Source organism: Triticum urartu, chromosome 5 (assembly GCF_003073215.2).
Source record: "Triticum urartu cultivar G1812 chromosome 5, Tu2.1, whole genome shotgun sequence".
NCBI classification, from domain to species: Eukaryota; Viridiplantae; Streptophyta; class Magnoliopsida; order Poales; family Poaceae; genus Triticum; species Triticum urartu.
The window spans coordinates 601490660-601512805 of record NC_053026.1 but is presented as its reverse complement, the minus strand read 5'-3'; the positions used below and the strand labels follow the sequence as shown (position 1 = coordinate 601512805).

At 46.7% G+C, this 22146-nt stretch overlaps 1 protein-coding gene across 1 annotated transcript; it reads right to left on the bottom strand.

Moving 5' to 3' along the window:
- Positions 1-18611: 18611 nt before the first annotated feature.
- LOC125511118 (60S ribosomal protein L24-like) lies at positions 18612-21359 on the bottom strand. Its single transcript, XM_048676406.1, has 6 exons — positions 21216-21359; positions 20430-20473; positions 20247-20322; positions 20045-20146; positions 19483-19631; positions 18612-18950 (listed from the first exon to the last, which is right to left on the bottom strand). Exons 2-6 carry the CDS (start codon positions 20438-20440, stop codon positions 18803-18805), a joined length of 486 nt encoding a protein of 161 aa, XP_048532363.1. The 5' UTR covers positions 20441-20473; positions 21216-21359; the 3' UTR covers positions 18612-18802.
- Between the last annotated feature and the right edge of the window lie 787 nt (positions 21360-22146).

The window sequence follows — 22146 nt, the reverse complement described above, 5'->3', positions numbered from 1 at the left end:
CAGATACTTCCAAAACCAGCTTGCAGGTGGCGATGAGACCGTGCGGATGACGCAACCAAGCTCAGGAGGAGCTCGATGAAGATCTTGTCCTTTGTGTTGTTTTGTTTTAGTTGATCAGTAGTGGAGCCCAGTTGGGGTCGATCGGGGACCTTTGTCGCATTTGGGGTTCTTGTTTTATTTTGGTTCCGTAGTCGGACCATGAGTGTTTTTTATTGATGTAATGTTTATTCATGTAATTGTGTGAAGTGGCGATTGTAAGCCAACTATGTATCTCTTTCCCCTATTGTATTACATGGGTTGTGTGAAGATTACCTCACTTGCGATGTATGCCTTCAATGCGATTATGTCTCTAAGTCGTGCCTCGACACGTGGGAGCTATAGTCGCATCGAGGGTGTTACACGTATGTTTCGCCGTCCGCCGCCACGTGTCACTCCGTGACTGGCCGAGCCGCCGCGCCGCCGCGCCCACATCACCCCGGCCCGCTCGGGCCCGCATCCGGCCCTCCCGGCCCGCGACCGCGCCCCTCCGTCTTCCTCCTCAGCACCGGTCGCCGCCTCCGCCCCGCTCCGCCACCTTGCCGCCTTCACCGACCCCCGCGCCGGCGAGCTCCGCCGGAGCCGCTCCGCGCCGCTGCCTCGTTTCCGGCGCCGCCGCTCTGACACTGGTCCTCGCCGCCATTCCCGTGGAGCCGCCGCCTCGCCGGGGCCTCGTTGTCGTCCCGTGCTCCGGCAGCCGCGCCGGAGTTCGTCGTCGTGCGCCACCGCGCCTCGCCGGAGATGGCCCGCCCTCACCGGAGCCCCTCACCGGCCGAATCTGGTCGGGTGGACCAGATCCACCAGCTCGGCCATCCAAACGCCTCCCTCCGCCCCGCACCGCGCCGTCCCGTACCACGAGATCCCGTTGACTTTATCCGGAGGTTGAACTTCGTCTAAGTTCCAGTATTTTTGTGCATTTTTCACAGCATCATAACTCATCAACCGTAGCTCCGATTCGTGCATGTAGCATATCAAAATATTCGTCTCGACGAGTACATCATTTCATCTCATTGCATCATTTTCATTTGAGCTCATCTTGATGCCCGAAATTCTGTTGGAAGAGGGCTATGTGAGGATTATGTCAGATCTGTTTCAGCAAATGGCCTTTTGTCATTTTTGCCATGATTAATGTGTGCATGCTATGACCCTGAGCTCTACATGTGTTTTGTTATATGCCATGCCATCTTTACAGGGGTGTATGCCATGTATTTTTGTGATCTTTGTGGTGACTAGCACAAGCATGCAAAGTAGCTTACTCAATGATGCTGATTTCAGGGACTTTGAATTTCATTAAGTCTTTGCCCTGTTATTATTTTTATGCCATATGTTCATGTTCTTTCCTAGTGATCCGTGCCTCTTTTGAAGATGATCAGTAAGGATGTTTTGTTAATATTGTTGTGCCCTATCCATCCATGTCTTTGTTTGCAATTATGGAGCACCCTAGATTGAGTCAATCGAGCTCTACTTTTGCTATAAAATGTTCCTCATAGATTGTTAACATGTTTAGCAATTTTCCCGAGCTTGTTGTTGTTATTGTTGTTGTTCCGTGGATGCTATGTTGTTGCTCTTTCCATTTCTAGCTTCTATGCCATGTCTTCTTCATGGGTGTATGCTTAGTTTGTCGTGCCATGCTCTGTAGTGAGCGCATCGAGCTCGTAAACATGCCTACTTGTTAATCTGTTTGCATGCTCCAGTTTTTCACTAAGTCTGAATCTGTTTATGTTTTTGCTATGTTCACATGCTTGCAATTGTATTTTCTGATCCCTTTTGGCTCATGGTCACTAAGGGACTTTTGTTATATGCTTAGAGTAGCTTCATGCCATGCCTTGCTTTTCCATGATATGTTCCTGTAGCATGTAGTTATCGTGCTCTAAACATTGCTTCCTGATGATAAATTCCGGATATCCTGTTTATTTCAGTAAGTCTGAAACCTGTTATCTTTTGCACTTTTGCCATGCTTGTTTGAGCTTTCTATTGAGTGATTTAGCCGTAGATCAGTGTTCATCTTTTGTCAAGCATCATGAGTGGATCCCTGCCATGTATTTTATTGTCATGTTTGAATGCTGTAGCATGTTGTTCTTGATACATTTAGATGGTCACTTGCTGATCATCGCACACTGGTGCCATATTTGTTTTGCTTGCCATTTCCAAACCGTGCATCCGATTCCGGTAATCTTTATATTGATTTCAACTGAAATTAACTCACCTTTCCAATGGCACTCTTGGATTTCCACGTTGAGGCCAGGTTCAATCATTCCTTTCCAAATCATGCATATGCATCGCATACCGCATCCCGCATATCATGCCATGCTCATGTGTTGGTTGTTTACTATGTTGTGTGCTTCTTTTCGGTGTTGCTCTTCGGGTTGGTTCTGATAACGTCGCGTTTATGAGGACCCATTCGACTACGTCCGTTTGTCTTCTTCATGGACTCGTTCTTCTTCCTTGCGGGATCTCAAGCAAGATGACCATACCCTCGAAATCACTTCTATCTTTGCTTGCTAGATGCTCGCTCTTTTGCTATGCCTATGCTGTGATACCTACCACTTGCTTATCATGCCTCCCATATTGTTAAGCCAAGCCTCTAACCCACCTTGTCCTAGCAAACCATTGTTTGGCTATGTTACCGCTTTTGCTCAACCCCTCTTATAGCGCTGTTAGTTGCAGGTGAAGATTGGAGCTTGTTCCTTGTTGGAACATGGATATTATTGTTGGGATATCACAATATCTCTTATTTAATTAATGCGTCTATATACTTGGTAAAGGGTGGAAGGCTCGGCCTTATGCCTGGTGTTTTGTTCCACTCTTGCCGCCCTAGTTTCCGTCATATCGGTGTTATGTTCCCGGATTTTGCGTACTTACACGGTTGGGTTATAATGGGAACCCCTTGACAGTTTGCCTTGAATAAAACTCCTCTAGCAAGACCCAACATTGGTTTTACCATTTGCCACCTAGCCTCTTTTTCCCTTGGGTTAGGCCAGCCCAAGGGTCATCTTTATTTAAACCCTCGGGCCAGTGCTTGTCTAAGTGTTGGTCCAACCCAGAGCATCGTGCGGGGCCGTCCCTTGGCAACTTGGGTTACGTTGGCTCCCGTACGCTTAGCTTATCCGGTGTGCCCTGAGAACGAGATATGTGCAGCTCCTATCGGGATTTGTCGGCACAACGGGTGGTATTGCTAGACTTGTTTTACCATTGTCGAGGATGTCTTGTAACCGGGATGCCGAGTCTGATCGGATTGTCTTGGGAGAAGGAATATCCTTCGTTGACCGTGAGAGCTTGTGATGGGCTAAGTTGGGACACCCCTACAGGGATTTGAAATTTCGAAAGCCGTGCCCGCGGTTATGGGCAGATGGGAATTTGGTAATGTCCGGTGTAGAAAACCTGAAGTTGATCTTAATTAAAATACATCAACCACGTGTGTAACCATGATGGTCTCTTTCCGGCGGAGTCCGGGAAGTGAACACGGTGTTGGAGTAATGTTTGACGTAGGTTGTTCTAGGATCACTTCTTGATCATAGTTGTTCGACCGTGCTTTTGCCTTCTCTTCTCGCTCTCATTTGCGTATGTTAGCCACCACATATGCTAGTCGCTTTAAAGGGCATTTCCCTACTTTATGTTTTGGATGATGTTGACAACCCTTTGTTGGTCTAATCGTGTGCTATATGTTTCAGGTTCTCGATGCTTAGGCTTACATCGGATTGCTATTGCCTCTCGTAGGAAAAGATCGAAGACGTGTCCTCTACGCTTTTATTTTCTTTGGTCGTAGAGTACCCGTACTATCAAGAGGGAATCCTCATTAGGAAGCTCTGGGGGAATCTTTTCAGTACACTTTTCTCACCCCTCATTTGTCTTCCTCAGTTGTGAGAGAGAGTGTTCCCCCTATCTTTCCTTCTGTTTTCTGCTCTTCCCAGCGGTTGTACCGCCCCCTGGAGAGGTTGTACCACTGGACCTTGTCGCTCTCCAACTTTTACCGAGCGGTTGTACCGCTGCCTCCAGGCGGTGGTAACGCCACCTTGCTCAACAAAGGCTAGGGCGGTGGTTCCGGCCATGCACCGCTCAAGTACCGCTCAAGGTTCTGTTTTGATGTGGTTCTCGGGCGGTGGTGGCCCGGTTGATCCGGTCGATCCTCGTTGACCGGTACCACCGGTGGTCTGAGCGGTTCTTCCGCTTAGAACTTGGCCGTCCAAGAGCTCAAGGCCATGCGGTTGTTCCGGTCTTGCACCGCTCAAGTACCGGTCTCGTCTCTGTTCTTAGGCGGTAGTTGTGCGGTGGCTGGGCGGTTGGTCCGGTCATTTTTCTTAACCGGTACTACCACCCAGTGGCCCGGTTGTACCGCATGGTAGGGTTCTGCAGCTACACCGTGAGTCCCGGTTGTACCGGGACAAGGACCGGTTGTACCGCTGCGGGGCTGAAAACGCAGCAACGGCTGGATTTTTAGGGTTGCTATATAAGAGTGTTTCTCCCACCTACCACTCTCACCTTTGACCTCTCTCACTCCACCATTAATGCACTTCAAGCTCTCTTGCCCGATCTCTCTCTCTAGCCACTCAAACTTGTTGATTTGCTAGGGATTGAAGGAGGAGACCTAGATCTACACTTCAACCAAAGGATATTTGCTTCCCCCATACTTTCTTGTGTGGATTTTGTTACTCTTGGGTGTTTGAGCACCCTAGATGGTTGAGGTCACCTCGGAGCCATATTCCATTGTGGTGAAGCTTCGTGGTTTCGTTGGGAGCCTCCAATTAAGTTGTGGAGAGAGCCCCAACCTTGTTTGTAAAGGTTCCGTCGCCGCCTTCAAGGGCACCAATAGTGGAATCACGGCATCTCGCATTGTGTGAGGGCGTGAGGAGAATACGGTGGACCTAGTGGCTTCTTGGGGAGCATTGTGCCTCCACACCGCTCCAACGGAGACGTACTTCCTCTCAAAGGGAAGGAACTTCGGCAACACATCCCCGTCTCCACCGTCTCCACTCTTGGTTATCTCATGCCTTTACTTGTGCAAGCTTATTTGTATCATATCACTTGCTTGCTTGTGTTCCTATCCTTGTTGCATCATATAGGTTGCTCACCTAGTTGCATATCTAGACAACCTACTTTGATGCAAAGTTTAAATTGTTAAAGAAAAGCTAAAAAGTGTTAGTTACCTATTCACCTCCTCTTCTAGTCAACCATATCGATCCTGTCAATTGGTATCAGAGCCTTGTCTCTTTATTAAGCACTTTACCATTCGAAGAGTATGGTTGATACCGTAGACGGTGTGGAGGAACACTTCGGTGCGAATCCGACCTCGTCTGCGGGCGATGGGGGAACCTCGGTCTCTCGTGAGGAGTTCAATGTGGCCTTGGAGACATTGAAAACCTCCATGACCACCGAGGTTGAAAGCATGTTTACTAAATTCCTTGAGGGGCTTAAACTTTCCACCGCATCGTTAAAAGTGGGTGATCCCACCGACAAGGTGACAGATGCTATCTCCGATAAGGGGGGAGCTAGTAGTGAAAAGGCTCCTTCTTCTAGTGGTAAAAATGGCACCGGCATTTTTGCTCATGTGGAACCACCACTTGTTTATGGTGGACCGGTTCCCTCCACTCATTTGAATCATGCCGGTCCTCCCCCTAAGATTGTGAAAAATGAGGACTTTGATTCTTGGGTTTACCGTTTTAAACGTCATTTAAATCATGTGAACACTAACCTTTGGAGGATCATTTAAGAAGGTTTCTATCCGCATGATCCAAGCAAATTCACTCCTCGAGAAGCCGCGGATAATCAATTCAATGAGAATGCTCTCTTCATCATTCAAGATGCAATTCCACCCGAAGACCTACCTCATCTTCGCCCCTTCGCCTTGGCCAAAGATGCATGGCATTGTGTTGTCTCTCTCTACCGGGGAAGCGCAAGCATTCAACGCTCCAACTATGAAGTGGTGCAAGATGAGGCCGATGAGTTTGCAATGAAAGAAGATGAAGAACCTCGTGAGCTTTATCGAAGAGTAACCAAACTCGCGGTCTCACTACGAGATCACGGGAGCAAGGACACGGATGACAATTGGATCAAGCGCAAATTCCTCAAGGCAATGATGCCCTATCACAAGGCCATGTCCTCTGTCATTCGTCAAAGACCGGACTTCCACACTTTGACCTCAAGCGAAGTGTTGGATGAGTTTGTGGCCATGAACATTTTGGACAAGACTGCCGACAATGCGGTGCTTCATTCTCAAAGGGCAAAGAAGCCCAACCTTGCATTGAAGGCCAAGTTGTCCATTGAAGAAGAAGAAGAGGAGAGCAACCCCGAGGATACAAAGTATGCATATCATGAACACATGGCACTCGCTTCAAGGCAATTTTGGAGCAAGAAAAACTCAAGGCCAAACTTTAGCAAAAACAACTCAAGTGGCACGAAGAGCAAGCAACGTCTAAGGACTTGCTACAATTGTCGCAACGTGAGTCATTTTGTTGCAGAGTGCCCGTATGAGAAGAGGGAAGACAATGGTGGCAAGCTCATCCGAAAGGACAAGGCCAAGTCGTTCCCCAACAAGAGCAACTTCACCAAGAAGACTCCTCCCAAGGCATTGGTGGTACAAGAAGAGTACAATGAGGATGATGACGATGATGAAGGTGATGAGTTGGTTGCCATGGCCTCCATTGCCATTGCGACGACTCCACGGGTGTCTCTCTTCGACTCACCAAATGAGAGCATCACCGCCAAGTGCCTCATGGCTAAAGCCACCAACAAGGTAACCCCCAACATCAAAACTACCATCATTAATCATCCTTCTCCGTCGGATAGCATTAATGAACTTGAGGGAACTAATGTGGAGGAGAATGAGTTTGAGACCTTTATGGGTAAACTCAAGGGCAAGTCCAAGAAGCACTTTGTTGCTCTATTGGAACAACTTGGTGAAGCCAATGACATGATCGACGCTCACGCAGATACCATCTCTAATATGGAAGGGCATAGCCGTGACTATGCCGATGATATTTCGGATCTTTCCAATGCTCTTGAGGAAGAGCGTGGTCTTCGTTTGGCTCTTGAGGAGTCACACAACGAAGCTCATGCTAAATTAAAGAAAGATCTTGATCATGCTCTTATTGTTTCTCGTGTGCTAAATTCCGAGAAGGCCGAATTTGGGGTTGATCTTGCTAGACTCAAAGAGGAGTATGATATACTTGACAAGGCCCACAAGGCCTTGAAGGGTATTCACGCTAGTCTCAAGGAGTCTCATGATCAACTCCAGGTGAAGCTAACTAAGGAGAAAGCCACATTTCCTCATATGGTTTTAATTGATAATGCAAATGCTACTAACCCGTGTTGTGAGCATATACATCTTGTTGAGGAAAATGCTAAGTTGAAGGAGCAACTTGAGAAAGGCCTTGTGTCATGTATACAAGGTGAGAAGAACCTCAACGACCTTTTGAGTAGTCAAAAGGAAGTCGTGGCCAAGGAAGGGATTGGGTACGCACCCAAGCCCAAGAACAAGAAGAAGAATGACAAGGCCAAATGACCTCCCCCTCTCAAGCAAACTTTTGTGAAGGAGGGAGAGGGTGCATCCAAGGAGAAGAAGAACGATGCGAAGGGTGGCGGCGCCGAGAAGGGCAATGCCACCCCTCCAAACAAAGCCGGCGACTTTAATCCTTCTTATGTGTTATGCCGTGCTAGTGATGGGCATGTTTATGCCAAATTTGTTGGTTCTCCCTATGAATACATTGAATGGTCTATTTGGGTTCCTAAGACCCTTGTTACTAACATCAAAGGACCCATTACAAAATGGGTACCTAAAACCAAGCATTAATCTCTTGTAGGTGTTTGCTTCCGGTGGGGGATCATGGTTGCTAGATAGTGGAGCTACAAATCATATGACCGGAAGCAAGGACTTGGTGGTGGACGTGCACAAGATTTCCTCTATGCCCACCAATGTCGAATGGGGTGATGCCTCGTCCTCTAAGGTATTGGGACTCGGCAAGGTTGTCATTTCTCATGATCTCACGATCGAGAAGGTCATGCTTGTAGAGTCCCTTGCATACAATTTACTTTTCGTTCGTCAACTTGCAATCATGGGCTTTGCCACCTTCTTTGATATTGATACCGTGGCCCTCTTGTGGAGCAAGACTCTTAAAGTAGCCTTTGTTGGGCATGTCAAGAACAGTCTATATGTGATTAACTTTTCGGAGCGACCCACTAAGACCGCGACATGCCTAATGGCTAAAGTTGATGTGGGATGGCTTTGGCATCGCCGTCTAGCCCATGTCAATATGAGATCTTTGCAAAGTCTTCTCAAGGGGGACCATGTCCGTGGACTAACAAATGTTAGTTTTGCTAAAGATCGTGCTTGCAGTGCTTGTATCGAAGGAAAGCTACATGAGAAGGCTCACCCTCCCACGACTATTATCTACTCAAAGAGGCCTTTGGAGCTCCTTCACATGGATCTCTTTGGGCCTCCATCCTTTGATAGTCTTGGGGGTAGGAAGTATTGCTTGGTGATTGTGGATGACTACTCAAGATACACTTGGGTGTATTTCTTCAAGAGGAAGAGCGAGACCCAACAAACCGTCATTGACTTTGCAAATGAAGCACAACGTCAACACAATGCAAAGATCTTGACAATAAGAAGTGACAACGGCACCGAGTTCAAGAACTACACCTTGGATGAGTTTCTTAGTGATAAGGGGATCAAGCATCAATACTCCGCACCTTACACCCCTTAACAAAACGGTGTTGCGGAGAGGAAGAACCGGACGTTGATGGATGCGGCAAGGACCATGATGGCGGAGTTCAAGTCTCCGTACAACTTTTGGGCCGAAGCCATCAACACCGCGTGTCATGCATCCAATCGGCTCTACCTCCGCAAGGGCTTGAACAAGACTCCATATGAGATACTCACCGGTAACAAGCCCAACCTCAAGTACTTCCGGGTGTTCGGGTGTAAGTGTTTCATTCTCAAGAAAGGTGTTCGGTTGTCTAAATTTGAGGCTAGAGCTTATGAGGGCATATTTGTTGGTTATGCTACAAACTCTCATGCTTACCATGTCCTCAATAAATCCACTGGACTTATTGAGGAGACGTGTAACGTGGAGTTTGATAAGAATAACGGCTCTCAAGTGGAGCAAAGTGGCACTTGTGATGTAGGTGATGAAATTCCTCCCCAAGCCATAAGAAGAATGGGTGTTGGCTTTATCCTACCCATTGAGGAACCCCTTGTGGTCGAAGGAGAAGGACAAAGATCCACTCAAGTGGAGCCATCACCAACCCAAGGCCCACACGCTTCCGAAGAACAACATGAAGGCCCTCATCCTCAAGAACATGACCAAGGGCAAGATCACGCTCAAGATGGTGTTGACACATCAAGTGATGCCCAAGGTCAAGTACTCTCCTCCAAGCAAGTCCAAGAACAAGAACAAGCCCAAGACGACGCTCAAGATGATCAAGTGACCACTCCTCGTCTCACCCCCGAGGAGGAATTAGAGCGTCGTGCCGCCAAAGTTGCTTCCAAGCTCTCCACCAAGGATCATCTCATGACGAATGTGCTTGGAAGCTTAAGAAAGGGGGTAAGCACACGTATACAATTAGTAAATTATTGTGAGCATCACGCGTTTGTCTCTTGTGTGGAACCCCACAAGGTCTATGAGGCGCTAGAAGATCCGGATTGGCTCAATGCCATGCATGAAGAACTCAACAACTTCGAGCGCAACAAAGTGTGGAGATTGGTGCCAAGACCGACGGAGAACCACAATGTCATTGGAACCAAGTGGATATTTAAGAACAAGCAAGATGCCCATGGGATTATCATTCGCAACAAGGCTCGTTTGGTAGCACAAGGCTACTCCCAAGTCGAGGGTATCGACTACAGTGAAACCTTTGCTCCTGTTGCTCGTCTTGAATCCATTCGCATGTTGATTGCATATGCTTCTCATCATAACTTTAAGTTACAACAAATGGATGTGAAGAGTGATTTTCTTAATGGTCCCATTAATGAATTGGTTTATGTCAAGCAACCCCCCGGGTTCGAGGATCCCTACTTTCCCGATCATGTGTATCAACTCGATAAGGCACTCTATGGCCTTAAACAAGCCCCACGTGCATGGTATGACTCTTACCAAGTTGTTACAAGACCGTGGTTTTGAAGTTGGGCTAATCGACCCCACTCTTTTTACTAAGAAGGTCAAAGGGGAGTTGTTTGTGTGCCAATTATATGTTGATGATATTATCTTTGGTTCCCCTAACAAAGCTTTCAATGAGGAATTTGCCGCTCTCATGACCTCAAAGTTTGACATGTCTTCCATGGGAGAGTTGAAGTTCTTTCTAGGGTTCGAAGTGAATCAAAGAAGAGAAGGAACCTTCATCAACCAAGCCAAATATACTCAAGACATGCTCAAGAGATTCAAGCTAAGTGATGTCAAGCCGGCTTCCACTCCAATGCCCACCAAGTGCCAACTTGACAAAGATCCCAATGGTAAAGTGGTGGATCAAAAGGTATATCGCTCCATGATAGGTTTCTTGCTTTACCTTTGTGCATCTAGACCGGATATCATGTTGAGTGTGGGAATTTGTACACGGTTTCAAGCCGCACCTAAGGAAAGTCACTATGTGGCGGTCAAATGAATCTTTCGATATTTGGCTCATACCCCAAACTTTGGCCTATGGTACCCAAGAGGAGCAAACTTCAAGCTTGTAGGGTATTCGGATTCTGATTGGGCGGGAGACAAAGTGGATAGGAAGTCCACTTCCGGAGGGTGCCAATTCCTTGGTTGCTCTTTGGTAAGTTGGTCTTCCAAAAAGCAAAGTTGTGTGTATCTCTCGTCCACCGAAGCGGAGTATGTGGCGGCCGGTAGTTGTTGTGCACAACTCTTATGGATGAGGCGAACTTTAAAGGACTACGGTGTCATTTGTGACAAAGTGCCTCTTTGGTGTGACAATGAAAGTGACATTAAGATCTCTCTCAACCCGGTGCAACACTTCAAGACGAAGCATATTGAGATCCGGTATCACTTCATCCGGGATCACATTAGGCGAGGAGAGATCGAGCTCAACTATGTCAACACTCATGATAACCTTGCAGATATCTTCACGAAGCCCTTGGATGAAGCAAGATTCCGCGAGTTAAGGCATGAGCTAAATATCATTGATTCAAGCAATGTTGCTTGAACCCTTGCACACCCCACCATACTCAACATGGTGTCTTGTTAGATGTAGGCATGGACATAGGGGGGGTGATGTTCTCTCAATGAACTCTCCCTCCCCCCATTATGCATAAATTGATCAAGTCTTTCACATTAGCCATGTTTGATGGTACTTGTGCTTCAAAGACGAGTTTTGGTCATGGACCCAAGGATAATTCTTCGCGGTGCCATACCAATTGACTCAAACATGGGTGGCTCCGGCCACCGTCCTCTCTTGGGGAGGTTGGAGTTAGCTTTTTGTTCTCGTGTTGTTTTCTCTCGTTCTTTCTTTGCTCTTTGCGTTGGGTTCTCCTAGGGTGTTGTTTCTCTCCTGTTTCGTGCTCTTTCTTCCCCTCCTCGGATTGCACTCATTTGATCTTGGCTTGGGCATAGGTGGTCGGGCGGTACAACCGGGATCACAGGCGGTTCTACCGCTGGTACCTAGTTGTGCCGTCCCAATGGGTCTCCGTTCGGTGCTTGGGTGGTTCCACCGCTCAAACCCATGGTAACCTACGTCCGGTACTACCGGTGGACGCCGGGCGGTACTACCGCTGCCTTCCAAGCACCGGAAGTATTGCCTCCAACCACCGGTCTATACCAGACGAGCGGTACAACCGCTCTCCAGAGCGGTACTACCGGGGCGTGTCTACGGGCCTATATATACTCGACGGGGCTGAAGGGTTTTCTTTTTCCTTTCGCCCTCGTTCCTCTTCTCTGTGCCCTAGCTGCCGGCCCTCTTTGCCCCTGCCCCGGAGTGCGTCTCGTGCTTCAGATCCTTGGGCTCTCCGTGGAAGCCTCCCGATCTCTTCCCATGGATGGTGGTAATGCCTCATGTTCTTTGCTCCTAGATCTTTCTAGGGTTCTTCCTTTGTCTAGGGCATTACTTCACTTTCCACGATTAGTGTTTGAACTATGGAGTAGAAGAGATCTTTGTTTGCCTCCTGTCTTGTTTGCAGCACTTAGAATTTGGAATATTACTTGTGTGATTAATATGCCTCGGTTAGATCTATCTCCCCTGGTAGTGCCACTGTCAGCGGTTCTACCGCCCCTACGGGCGGTACAACCGCTGAAGCGGTACTACCGGCGGAGGATCCGGTACAACCGGAGTATATCAACCACCCAGTACTGTTCTATCTTCTCTGTTGCCGCAACATGTTCCTTTTCTGCTAGTGTGTGCAATCCTCTCATCCTTGCTGGTTTTTGTGTGCTCTTTTCGTGTGTGCGTTCAGGTGGCTCTAGTTCTCGCTCTGCTCCTCGCAAGACCAAGAAGAGGGAACGAAGGACCTTGCGCCCGGTTGTGTCTGATGATGAAGAAGAAGTTGTGATTCCCACCAAGCCCACTCGCCGTGAAAAGTCTGCAGCTGCTAAGCAACGTGTGGTTAGGCCGTTGCATCATTGGAAAGCCAAGGAATGGGAACCCTGCCGATCGAAGAATCCGTATGAGGTTACCATTGCTCCTCCTTGGACCACCGTTCAGTTCCAGAATGAGATGCAAGTGCGGATTGTTCATGAACTCTTTGAGCACAACAAGAACAGACATGCCAAGCAGTGGACAATTGATCTTGATCATTGGAGGAACAACCTGGAGTATTTTGGTGAGGCGCTGGCTCTCTGCGAGGAGATCTTGTCAAGCTCATGTCAGTCAACTGTGACTTTGATGTTCAACTCATCCATCAGTTCTATGCCACGGTTCATTTTGGGGAAGATGACGCATGCACTCTCACCTTCATGTGTCGTGATGAATTGTTTCAAGTTCCCTCGAGGGCATTCTGCAATGCTATTGGGTACGAGGATACCGGTCTGGAAGGAAGGGGTGGCATTCGTCCTCATGACTTTCCTGAGTCCATGCTTAAGGAGAAGCTTGCCCCTCTTTACATTCAGGGCCGTGGGATTATTGGAGAATCCAAGGATTTGGAGAAGGTCTATGACATCATGCACCGAGTGTTCCGCAATGTGCTCTTGCCCAAGGTGGGCAATCAAGATGAGATTCATGGTTATCTGGTTGATTTGATGGTTTCTATGAAGACCATGGTGGGGACAGGGGCAACGTTTGATGTGTCCAATTGGATGTGGCATGAGATGTACAACATGGTCATCTACCGTAAAGTCCCAATCTATGCTCCGTTTGTCATGTGCTTTCTGAACTCTGTGTGGGCTGTTCGTCGTCCTGGAGAGCTCCTCACTTCTCCAGACAACCTCACTGTTCATGAGGTCAAACTCCTTAAGAAGAAGAAGCATGCCGAGCCTCGCTTCCCTGCCGATGCTCCTGAGGATGTCTATGCTACTTCTGACGATGAGGACTTTGAGCTGGAGCCAGGGGCCAAGCCTTCATGGGTGGCCAAGCTCACTGCCAAGGTGAAGAAGACCTTTTGTCTCCAGGCTGACATCCAGAAGAGGATGTATGAGGCACATGTCAATGAGAAGCTTGCACGACGTCGCCAAATTGCAATGATGAAGCACCTCAACATGCCAGTTGAGAGTGGCTCTGAGAAGAGCATCACCCCGGAGGAGCGTTGGATATCTACCCATAGCACCTGGACTGATGATGAAGCCCCTCCCCAGCCATCCTCCTCATTTGCAGCAGCTGCCAATGCCATGGAAGAATCCGATCACGATGACGATGACGACTCTGATGATGAGGATCCAGATGCGACCAAGGAGTCAGAGGAGGACGCTTGAGCTTTGGGACGCTAGCTTCGCTCTTTTCCTTTTTGGTGTCTTGATGCCAAAGGGGGGAGGGTTCTATAGGTCTCGGGGATTTGCATGGGTTTTTCTTTTTCTCGTTTTCTCTTGTTGGTCTTTGTTCGTGGACTTGTTTCGTTCCTTGCTGTGTGTGAGACTTGTTACTCCTGTTACCTTTCCATTCATCGGTCATTATCGTTATTATTGCACTCTAAGTATTATATTGTCTCTCTTTTTTTATGCTCAGAGTGCTGAGTCTATAAAATCTAGGGGGAGTCTAGTCTTGAAAGTGTGCCCATGCTTTCTAACAGCTAGTTCCTATTGGGGCACATATTCAAGGGGAGTTCTGTCTAGATTTCATTGACTTATCTCTTGCAAATCGTGTTGTTGTCATCATCCACCAAAAAGGGGGAGATTGAAAGGGCATTTCCCTACTTTATGTTTTGGATGATAATGACAACCCTTTGTTGGTCTAATCGTGTGCTATATGTTTCAGGTTCTCGATGCTTAGACTTACATCGGATTGCTATTGCCTCTCATAGGAAAAGATCGAAGATGTGTCATCTACGCTTTTATTTTCTTTGGTCGTAGAGTACCCGTACTATCAAGAGGGAATCCTCATTATGAAGCTCTGGGAGAATCTTTTCACGTACACTTTCCTCACCCCTCATTTGTCTTCCTCAGTTGTGAGAGAGAGTGTTCCTCCTATCTTTCCTTCTGTTTTCTGCTCTTCCCAGCGGTTGTACCGCCCCCTGGAGCGGTTGTACCGCTGGACCTTGTCGCTCTCCAGCTTTTACCGAGCGGTTGTACCGCTGCCTCCGGGCGGTGGTACCGCCACCTTGCTCAACAAAGGCTAGGGCGGTGGTTCCGGCCATGCACCGCTCAAGTACCGCTCAAAGTTCTGTTTTGATGCGGTTCTCGGGCGGTGGTGGCCCGGTTGATCCGGTCGATCCTCGTTGACCGGTACCACCGGTGGTCTGAGCGGTTCTTCCGCTCAGAACTTCGCCGTCCAAGAGCTCAAGGCCATGCGGTTGTTCCGGTCTTGCACCGCTCAAGTACCGGTCGCGTCTCTGTTCTGAGGCGGTAGTTGTGCGGTGGCTGGGCGGTTGGTCCGGTCATTTTTCTTAACTGGTACTACCGCCCAGTGGCCCGGTTGTACCGCCTGGTAGGGTTCTGCAGCTACACCGTGAGTCCCGATTGTACCGGGACAAGGACCGGTTGTACCGCTGCGGGGCTGAAAACGCAGCAACGGCTGGATTTTTAGGGTTGCTATATAAGAGTGTTTCTCCCACCTACCACTCTCACCTTTGACCTCTCTCACTCCACCATTAATGCACTTCAAGCTCTCTTGCCCGATCTCTCTCTCTAGCCACTCAAATTTGTTGATTTGCTAGGGATTGAAGGAGGAGACCTAGATCTACACTTCCACCAAAGGATATTTGCTTCCCCCATACTTTCTTGTGTGGATTTTGTTACTCTTGGGTGTTTGAGCACCCTAGACGGTTGAGGTCACCTCGGAGCCATATTCCATTGTGGTGAAGCTTCATGGTTTCGTTGGGAGCCTCCAATTAAGTTGTGGAGAGAGCCCCAACCATGTTTGTAAAGGTTCGGTCGCCACCTTCAAGGGCACCAATAGTGGAATCACGGCATCTCGCATTGTGTGAGGGCGTGAGAAGAATACGGTGGCCCTAGTGGCTTCTTGGGGAGCATTGTGCCTCCACACCGCTCCAACGGAGACGTACTTCCTCTCAAAGGGAAGGAACTTCGGCAACACATCCTCGTCTCCACCGTCTCCACTCTTGGTTATCTCGTGCCTTTACTTGTGTAAGCTTATTTGTATCATATCACTTGCTTGCTTGTGTTCCTATCCTTGTTGCATCATATAGGTTGCTCACCTAGTTGCATATCTAGACAACCTACTTTGATGCAAAGTTTAAATTGTTAAAGAAAAGCTAAAAATTGTTAGTTGCCTATTCACCCCCCCCCCTAGTCAACCATACCGATCCTGTCACGCTTGCTGCAGCTCCACCTCATACCTTTTACCCTTCCTTTAAGCTTAAATAGTCTTGATCGCGAGGGTGTGAGATTGCTGAGTCCCGGTGACTCACAGATACTTCCAAAACCAGCTTGCAGGTGCCGTTGAATCATGCAGGTGACGCAACCAAGCTCAAGGAGGAGCTCGATGAAGATCTTGTCCTTTGTGTTGTTCCGTTTCTAGTTGATCAGTAGTGGAGCCCAGTTGGGACGATCGGGGATCTGTGTAGCATTTGGGGTAGTCTTCTTTTATTTTGGTTCCGTAGTCGGACCTTGTGTGTATCTGGATGATGTAATGTTATATTCATGGGTTGTGTGAAGATTACCTCACTTGCGACATTGCTTTCAATGCGGTTATGCCTCTAAGTCGTGCTTCGACACGTGGGAGATATAGCCGCATCGAGGGCGTTACATATCCCCAACACTCTTTCTTGTCAATGATGTGTTTTTCCCTTAACTCGACGTGTTTCCTCGATTATATTTCATTTTTCCTTCGCCAGACGATGAGCCTAAAGCGAAGACATGAAAAGAAAATTATATGATGCTCCCATTTTCCCAAGCTTTTGCTATTTTACATATAAATTACTAGTACGGCAATAGCTATATACCCGTTTGATTATTGTCAGTTGTGGAGCGTCGGGCCTGTTGCCCCATTCGCCTTCCTTACATCTCATCCATGTACATCCGTGTTCCCTTGTCTTGATGAGGCCCGAGTATTTGGTTGCAAAAAGAACTTATTATATGACAATGCCCGCACATTTCTTTATACTCAACTCCAGTTGTGGTGCACGGCCATTGGTTCTGGATAATCATCTAAACATTGGCTAGGTGCGTCATCGAAATCATGCTCATCGTCATCATCATCATGTCCAATCAAAGCATCATTTGGGTCTGTATCATCCTGATCATAAGGGCTATAGGCAGTACTTGTTGGAAAATCATTTCTTGCATTACCATGACTACAAGATGGAACATGTGACATGTCAAAATCACGAGCACATGTACTATAATCCAGAGATGCACCAGACGGGGTTTGTTGCAATGATGAACACATTGCACTTCCGTATACCTTTTTTCTTCCCTTTCAATTCTAGGTATGTTGCTTCCACCGTTGAGTTGGCTCAACGTACCTCGATTTGGTGTGAACTTAACATATAACTCTATCGCTTTCCATGTTGCTCGGGACCTAGTCTTCTTAAAAATCATGTTCCATCCTCTTTCCTCATATACTGAAATTAATTGAAAATCATGTTCCATGTTGCTCGGGACCTGGATATTCATGTTGTTTCTATCACTGCTATTTCCATGTCTAAGTCCTTGACATAGATTCTTGATATCTTGAAAAGTTGTTTCCTCATATGCTGGAAATGTGACTTTGGGAGGAACATTATACTCCACATCCATGGATCCATGTTGCACTTCACCATCAACATACGTTAGAACAATTAAGATGTTCTCGGATTCACCTGCAGACATGAACATGTAGAAAGTAAAGATTAAAATATTAAATTGATTTACTATCGACTCAAGGTTGCATTTTTCACGACCTATCAGTTCTCATAAACTAGACAATTACCAATTATATTACCAGGAATAAAAATCCAATCATCTATACATTGTACGCAGTACACTTGCAACCATGGAACGAATTATACAAAAAAACTTGATAGAGGAGATGCAATATGGCGTACAACTCACATGCGCCAACTACAGGTCAAGTGGACGATCCTAAATTCCTAATGATGAGCGGCCGGTGAGACAACACGACTCCCATAATGATTGTTGATGTTGGCCGCTAGAGCTTGCTTACGAGACCGCGAGATCAAGAGCGACGGCTGCATGCGTATTAGGGTTTGCATATCAGAAACTGTTACGTATATCAGAGAAGAGAAAAAAAGACTCAGTTGAGCCTAATAAGTGAAACCACATAGCTAGATGTCGTGTATAAGAGCGTCTATAAAGGGACACACTTAGCCTGGACGCTCCTCTTCATAGCGTCCTTACTATTTTGACATTTTCCACCGGCCCTTTACCACTTCCGTAATTAGAGTTCTTATTTATTATTAATAAAAAGATCAGGATGTTTTATCTATAAAGTTAGCACAGTGGCCCTCCTAAATGCGAGGGCATCCTACCTCTTCGCTGCATAACACATGATAATTTAGACACTGATACATTTCTATATGTGTATATAGACATCTGTATTACATTATTTTCATATATCTTTTGTGGATATTATTTCCATATTTCTAATCTTATATACGTATATACAAAGAGACATACATTGCTTGAAGTCACTGAAATGTATTGATTTTTAATAATTGTAACTATCTTCTTTTTGTTGATAAAAGAAATACAATCAACCCTAGAGAATCCAATAAAAGAGCATGATGTGTTCAACCATCTTGAAATTAGTAAAGTTGCAGTTAATTATTAGAGTTGTGATTGCCGATGGATTTTTTCAATATCTTGAAAGCAAAATCCACGGGGTCAAACTTTCACTTAATCATCCAATCTAAAAGGCACGATCGGCGGCCACGGCCGTTGAATTAATAACCAGCTCAAGGTCGCGTTATGACGGCCGTGCGCCATATCGATTAACACCCAGTTACAAGGGCATGAGAAAGGTTCTACGGGGACGACAGACAAACATGCACAATGTGGTGCGGAAAAAACACCAACTAGACAAAAGCTGAAACAACAACCAGATAAGCATAGAACAATCTCACATTGATGAGAAACATAAAACAATCTTTCACACTGATCCACCACTGGTTTGTGCACCCAGATGCTGCATACCGACAGCAACAGCTGGTTTGAGCAAAAAACTTCCTAAAAGATACGGGGTAAGACATCATGCAACTGGTTCAAAATTTCACATTGATCGTCAGGGACTCCATCTAGCGCTTCCCGCCACCACCGCCAAGCTTGGGGGCCTTTCCAGGTTTGGGGGCGTTGCCTCTGCCGGTGGTCTTCTGGGATTTTGTCACCTCCACCTTCTTTGCTCGCTTCTCATCCTTGGTCTTCTTAATCCGCTCCTTGATCTCACTGTTATAGAGCAGTTACCTCTGTAAGTACCTTATATAGATATATTACATTGGATAGAAAAACTAGGTACCAAGACTGCCCAGATGTTGTACGCTTATTAAACATGAACAGAAACACGCAGGTGCATATTACGCGGATGATGTTCAGTTGACAGGTGTGATCTAAAAAAACTAGCCTCTCAAAACTCGAATTAGAGCAAACCTTCTCTAATGCATACCCCCTCCGTCCGAAAAAGCTTGTCCCTCAAATGGATGTATCTAGCACCAAGTTAGTGCTGGATACATCCATTTGAGGGACAAGCTTTTTCAGACAGAGGGAGTACATAACTAGGTATTTCTTTCAAATGCTGCATGAGCCATTAGAAGTCAGGCATTAAGTCACCACATAGTTCAATACTAACTGAGCCAGAATATATATAGCTATCCCAGTGTGAGTGTAACATGCAACATAAAAACATGTTTGTTCATACCAAGTTTCTTGTTATAACAAATCACAATATCTAGGAGTCAAAAAGCCATGGAGAAAGTATTACCGCAGTGCTGCTTCCCTGGCTGCATCACGGACCTCCGGCTTCTCAGCTCTCTTCTTCTGGATAACTTCAAGGGAAGCACCTACAATTGACCTGGAATATGGCCTCTTGGTGGTGCGGCGCCTCTTCTTTGCAGCCTCAGCATGAATATCCTGCAACACACCACAAAAAATTATAAGCCCGTTAAAACACAAGTAAGCAGAGATGAGAACTGCGCAGACATCCACTTGCAACAGAGCAAAAGGAATGAAAACTACACATGATTAAGCAATATATATCATTTGTGCTGTCAGCAGAGAGCCGACTAACTGACAATGTGGTAACCAAATTATTCTTAGTCCCGGAGCCTGATTAGATATGTCACTTTCTTTTACCGCCACTAGCTACCGGAAAAGAAACTATCAATCAAGGCAAATATTTAAGCAGGCCAATTAACTACCAGGTCATTGCACTTATACTGCCTAATAAGATCACTCTAATAGGACATAGTATTAAGATTATGAAACATATGCTGAACTAGTATATGGAGTATATCTTTCAAGGGAATTGGCTTATCAATATGTACCTTCTTGTGCTGCTTCCTGTACATGGCCGTCCATGCGAGTTTAGCTGGCTTGAGACGGTTGTGGAAGTAGCTCTTGCACTTTGAGTTGGAGAAAAGGAAGACCTGATTTTGGGCACGTGCGAAGAACGTACAGCACAATGTCAGCGAATTTCCACTTGGTTTTCATTCCATGCACAATAACAACAGGGGCGCACAAGCTTACTTGAGAGTCTGAGCGGATGAATCTGATACCCTTCCCTGGGTATATCTTGGCACCGCTGAAACGGCAGAGCTCTGTCCTGTATGAACACAGTAGCAGGAATAAGTAAGATTGTAGCAAGCAGTTTTACAAATCTTTAACATCGCCCAACTTGACATCGCCACACAAAATCAAAGAGTAGCATACTTGAGAACCATCTTCTCCGCCCTGACAAACCTTCAAAGCTCCTCCTACAAATTAAATGCAAGGACATCAGCACCCACAATATCATTCAATACAAGAAAGCATCGGCCCCTAAGGGCATCTACAACGCCAGGCACTAGAGGCAGGCGCTAGGATTGATTTCCAGCCCGTTTAGCGGTTGTGATGTTAAATCTTGGTGTCGACCATAGCATCGATGCAAAAGCGTGCGCCGAGCGCTTGGCTTGTTTTGTTCCCGCACAAAGGGCCCCATTGCTTGATTAACGCCTATAAATTAGCGTCCACCGTTGCAAGGTAAGGCGCTTAGGTGCATTTTAAATTTTATGATACTTATTTATTCCTCCGTAAGCTTCAAAGACGAAACCTCGCTGCCTCGTTACATATTACAGCATATCAAAGAGAGTAACAAAACAAACTGAACTACAGTGCATCATTATGAATTTTAAACAACAGAACTTATATACAGAGCAGGGTACATTGAAAAACTCTCATGAACAAGTGATTTACACAGTTGAGATTTCTAAGGCACAAACCACCGGTTCGACATTTCTCCACACGCAAAAATGTTGGGGCTAATCGCTGGCAGCTAGAACTGATCTTTAACATGACCAAATGATACGCAAACTACTACTACAGGATCTCAACTCTCAAGTAGTTCTTATACAACGGCATGAACCAACCAACAACGCATGTAATGCGCGCATATGACGCAATCTAGCAACAAATCGAGAGGCGCCTTGGTGAGTCGACTGGGGAAAAGAGCTCTCTCACCTTGGATTGGAATCGGCGGGCTCCTGCTGCGGCGGCAATGGGGGCGCGCGCGCGCGAGCTGCCGCTCTCCTGCTCTGCCTCCGCCGCCTCCTCTGCTAGGGTTTTCGCCGGGCACCAGCCCTGTTGTTTTATACGGTCCTTGGAGAGGATCCAGGCTGTCCAAGCCCGTATGGGCCGATTGGTGGAGACCTACCTTGCAGTTGGGCCAGGCCAGTTTGATGTCAGAGCTACTGGGCCTCCGTCCACGAAACGGCAAAAACTATAAAAAAAAGCTGCAGGTAAAGCTCGCCTAAAAAAACTGCTGATAAAGTATTTCTCCTTGCCTTAAAAAAAGGTAAAGAATTTCTAAAAAAAATTACTATAGCTACAGTACAGGTGTGTTTGGTTACCTACATCGTTTTTGCCACTTTGCATACTTGTTTTAGTTGGGCCTGGTTGAACATATACAAGAAAAAAAGCATCATCTGTATGTTGATTGGTTGTCTGCATCCCATTTCACTGCATCGTAGCAATACGCATTGTGTTTTGTTGATCACATTGAATATGTTCATACTGGTGCATGTTGTTTGGTTGCATACACTAGACATGATCAAAAGTTAACAGTTACACATAACACAAATGTCACGTTAGAGTGCCTTGGCTACAGCGGTAGGCGGTGGTCGCGGCGCCGCGTCTGACACGAAGACCGCAAAGTTGCGGTCGGGCGAGCGATCCCATCGACGGCGCAGTGAACTAGTTGCCAGCGTCGTCGCCGCAGAGAATGTCCATGTGGAGTAATGAACAGTAGGGAGTTGAAGCGGAGGATGATGGAGAAAAAATGTAGTGTGTGCGCTATGGTGGCGTCAGTGTAGTAGGATGTGGAGGAGGAGGCCGAAAAGAACGATGATGGCGACGACACCAGTGTAGTAGGGCGCGAGCGAGGAGGTTGAGA

Bases quoted from the DNA above. Each gene is read 5' to 3' on its own strand.
- LOC125511118 (XM_048676406.1), bottom strand. The intron at 20,147-20,246 runs GTAAGCTTGTGC...GCCCAAAATCAG, and splicing joins TCATCCGCTCAGACTCTCAA to GTCTTCCTTTTCTCCAACTC. The intron at 19,632-20,044 runs GTACATATTGAT...GGTGTGTTGCAG, and splicing joins ACAGGAAGCAGCACAAGAAG to GATATTCATGCTGAGGCTGC.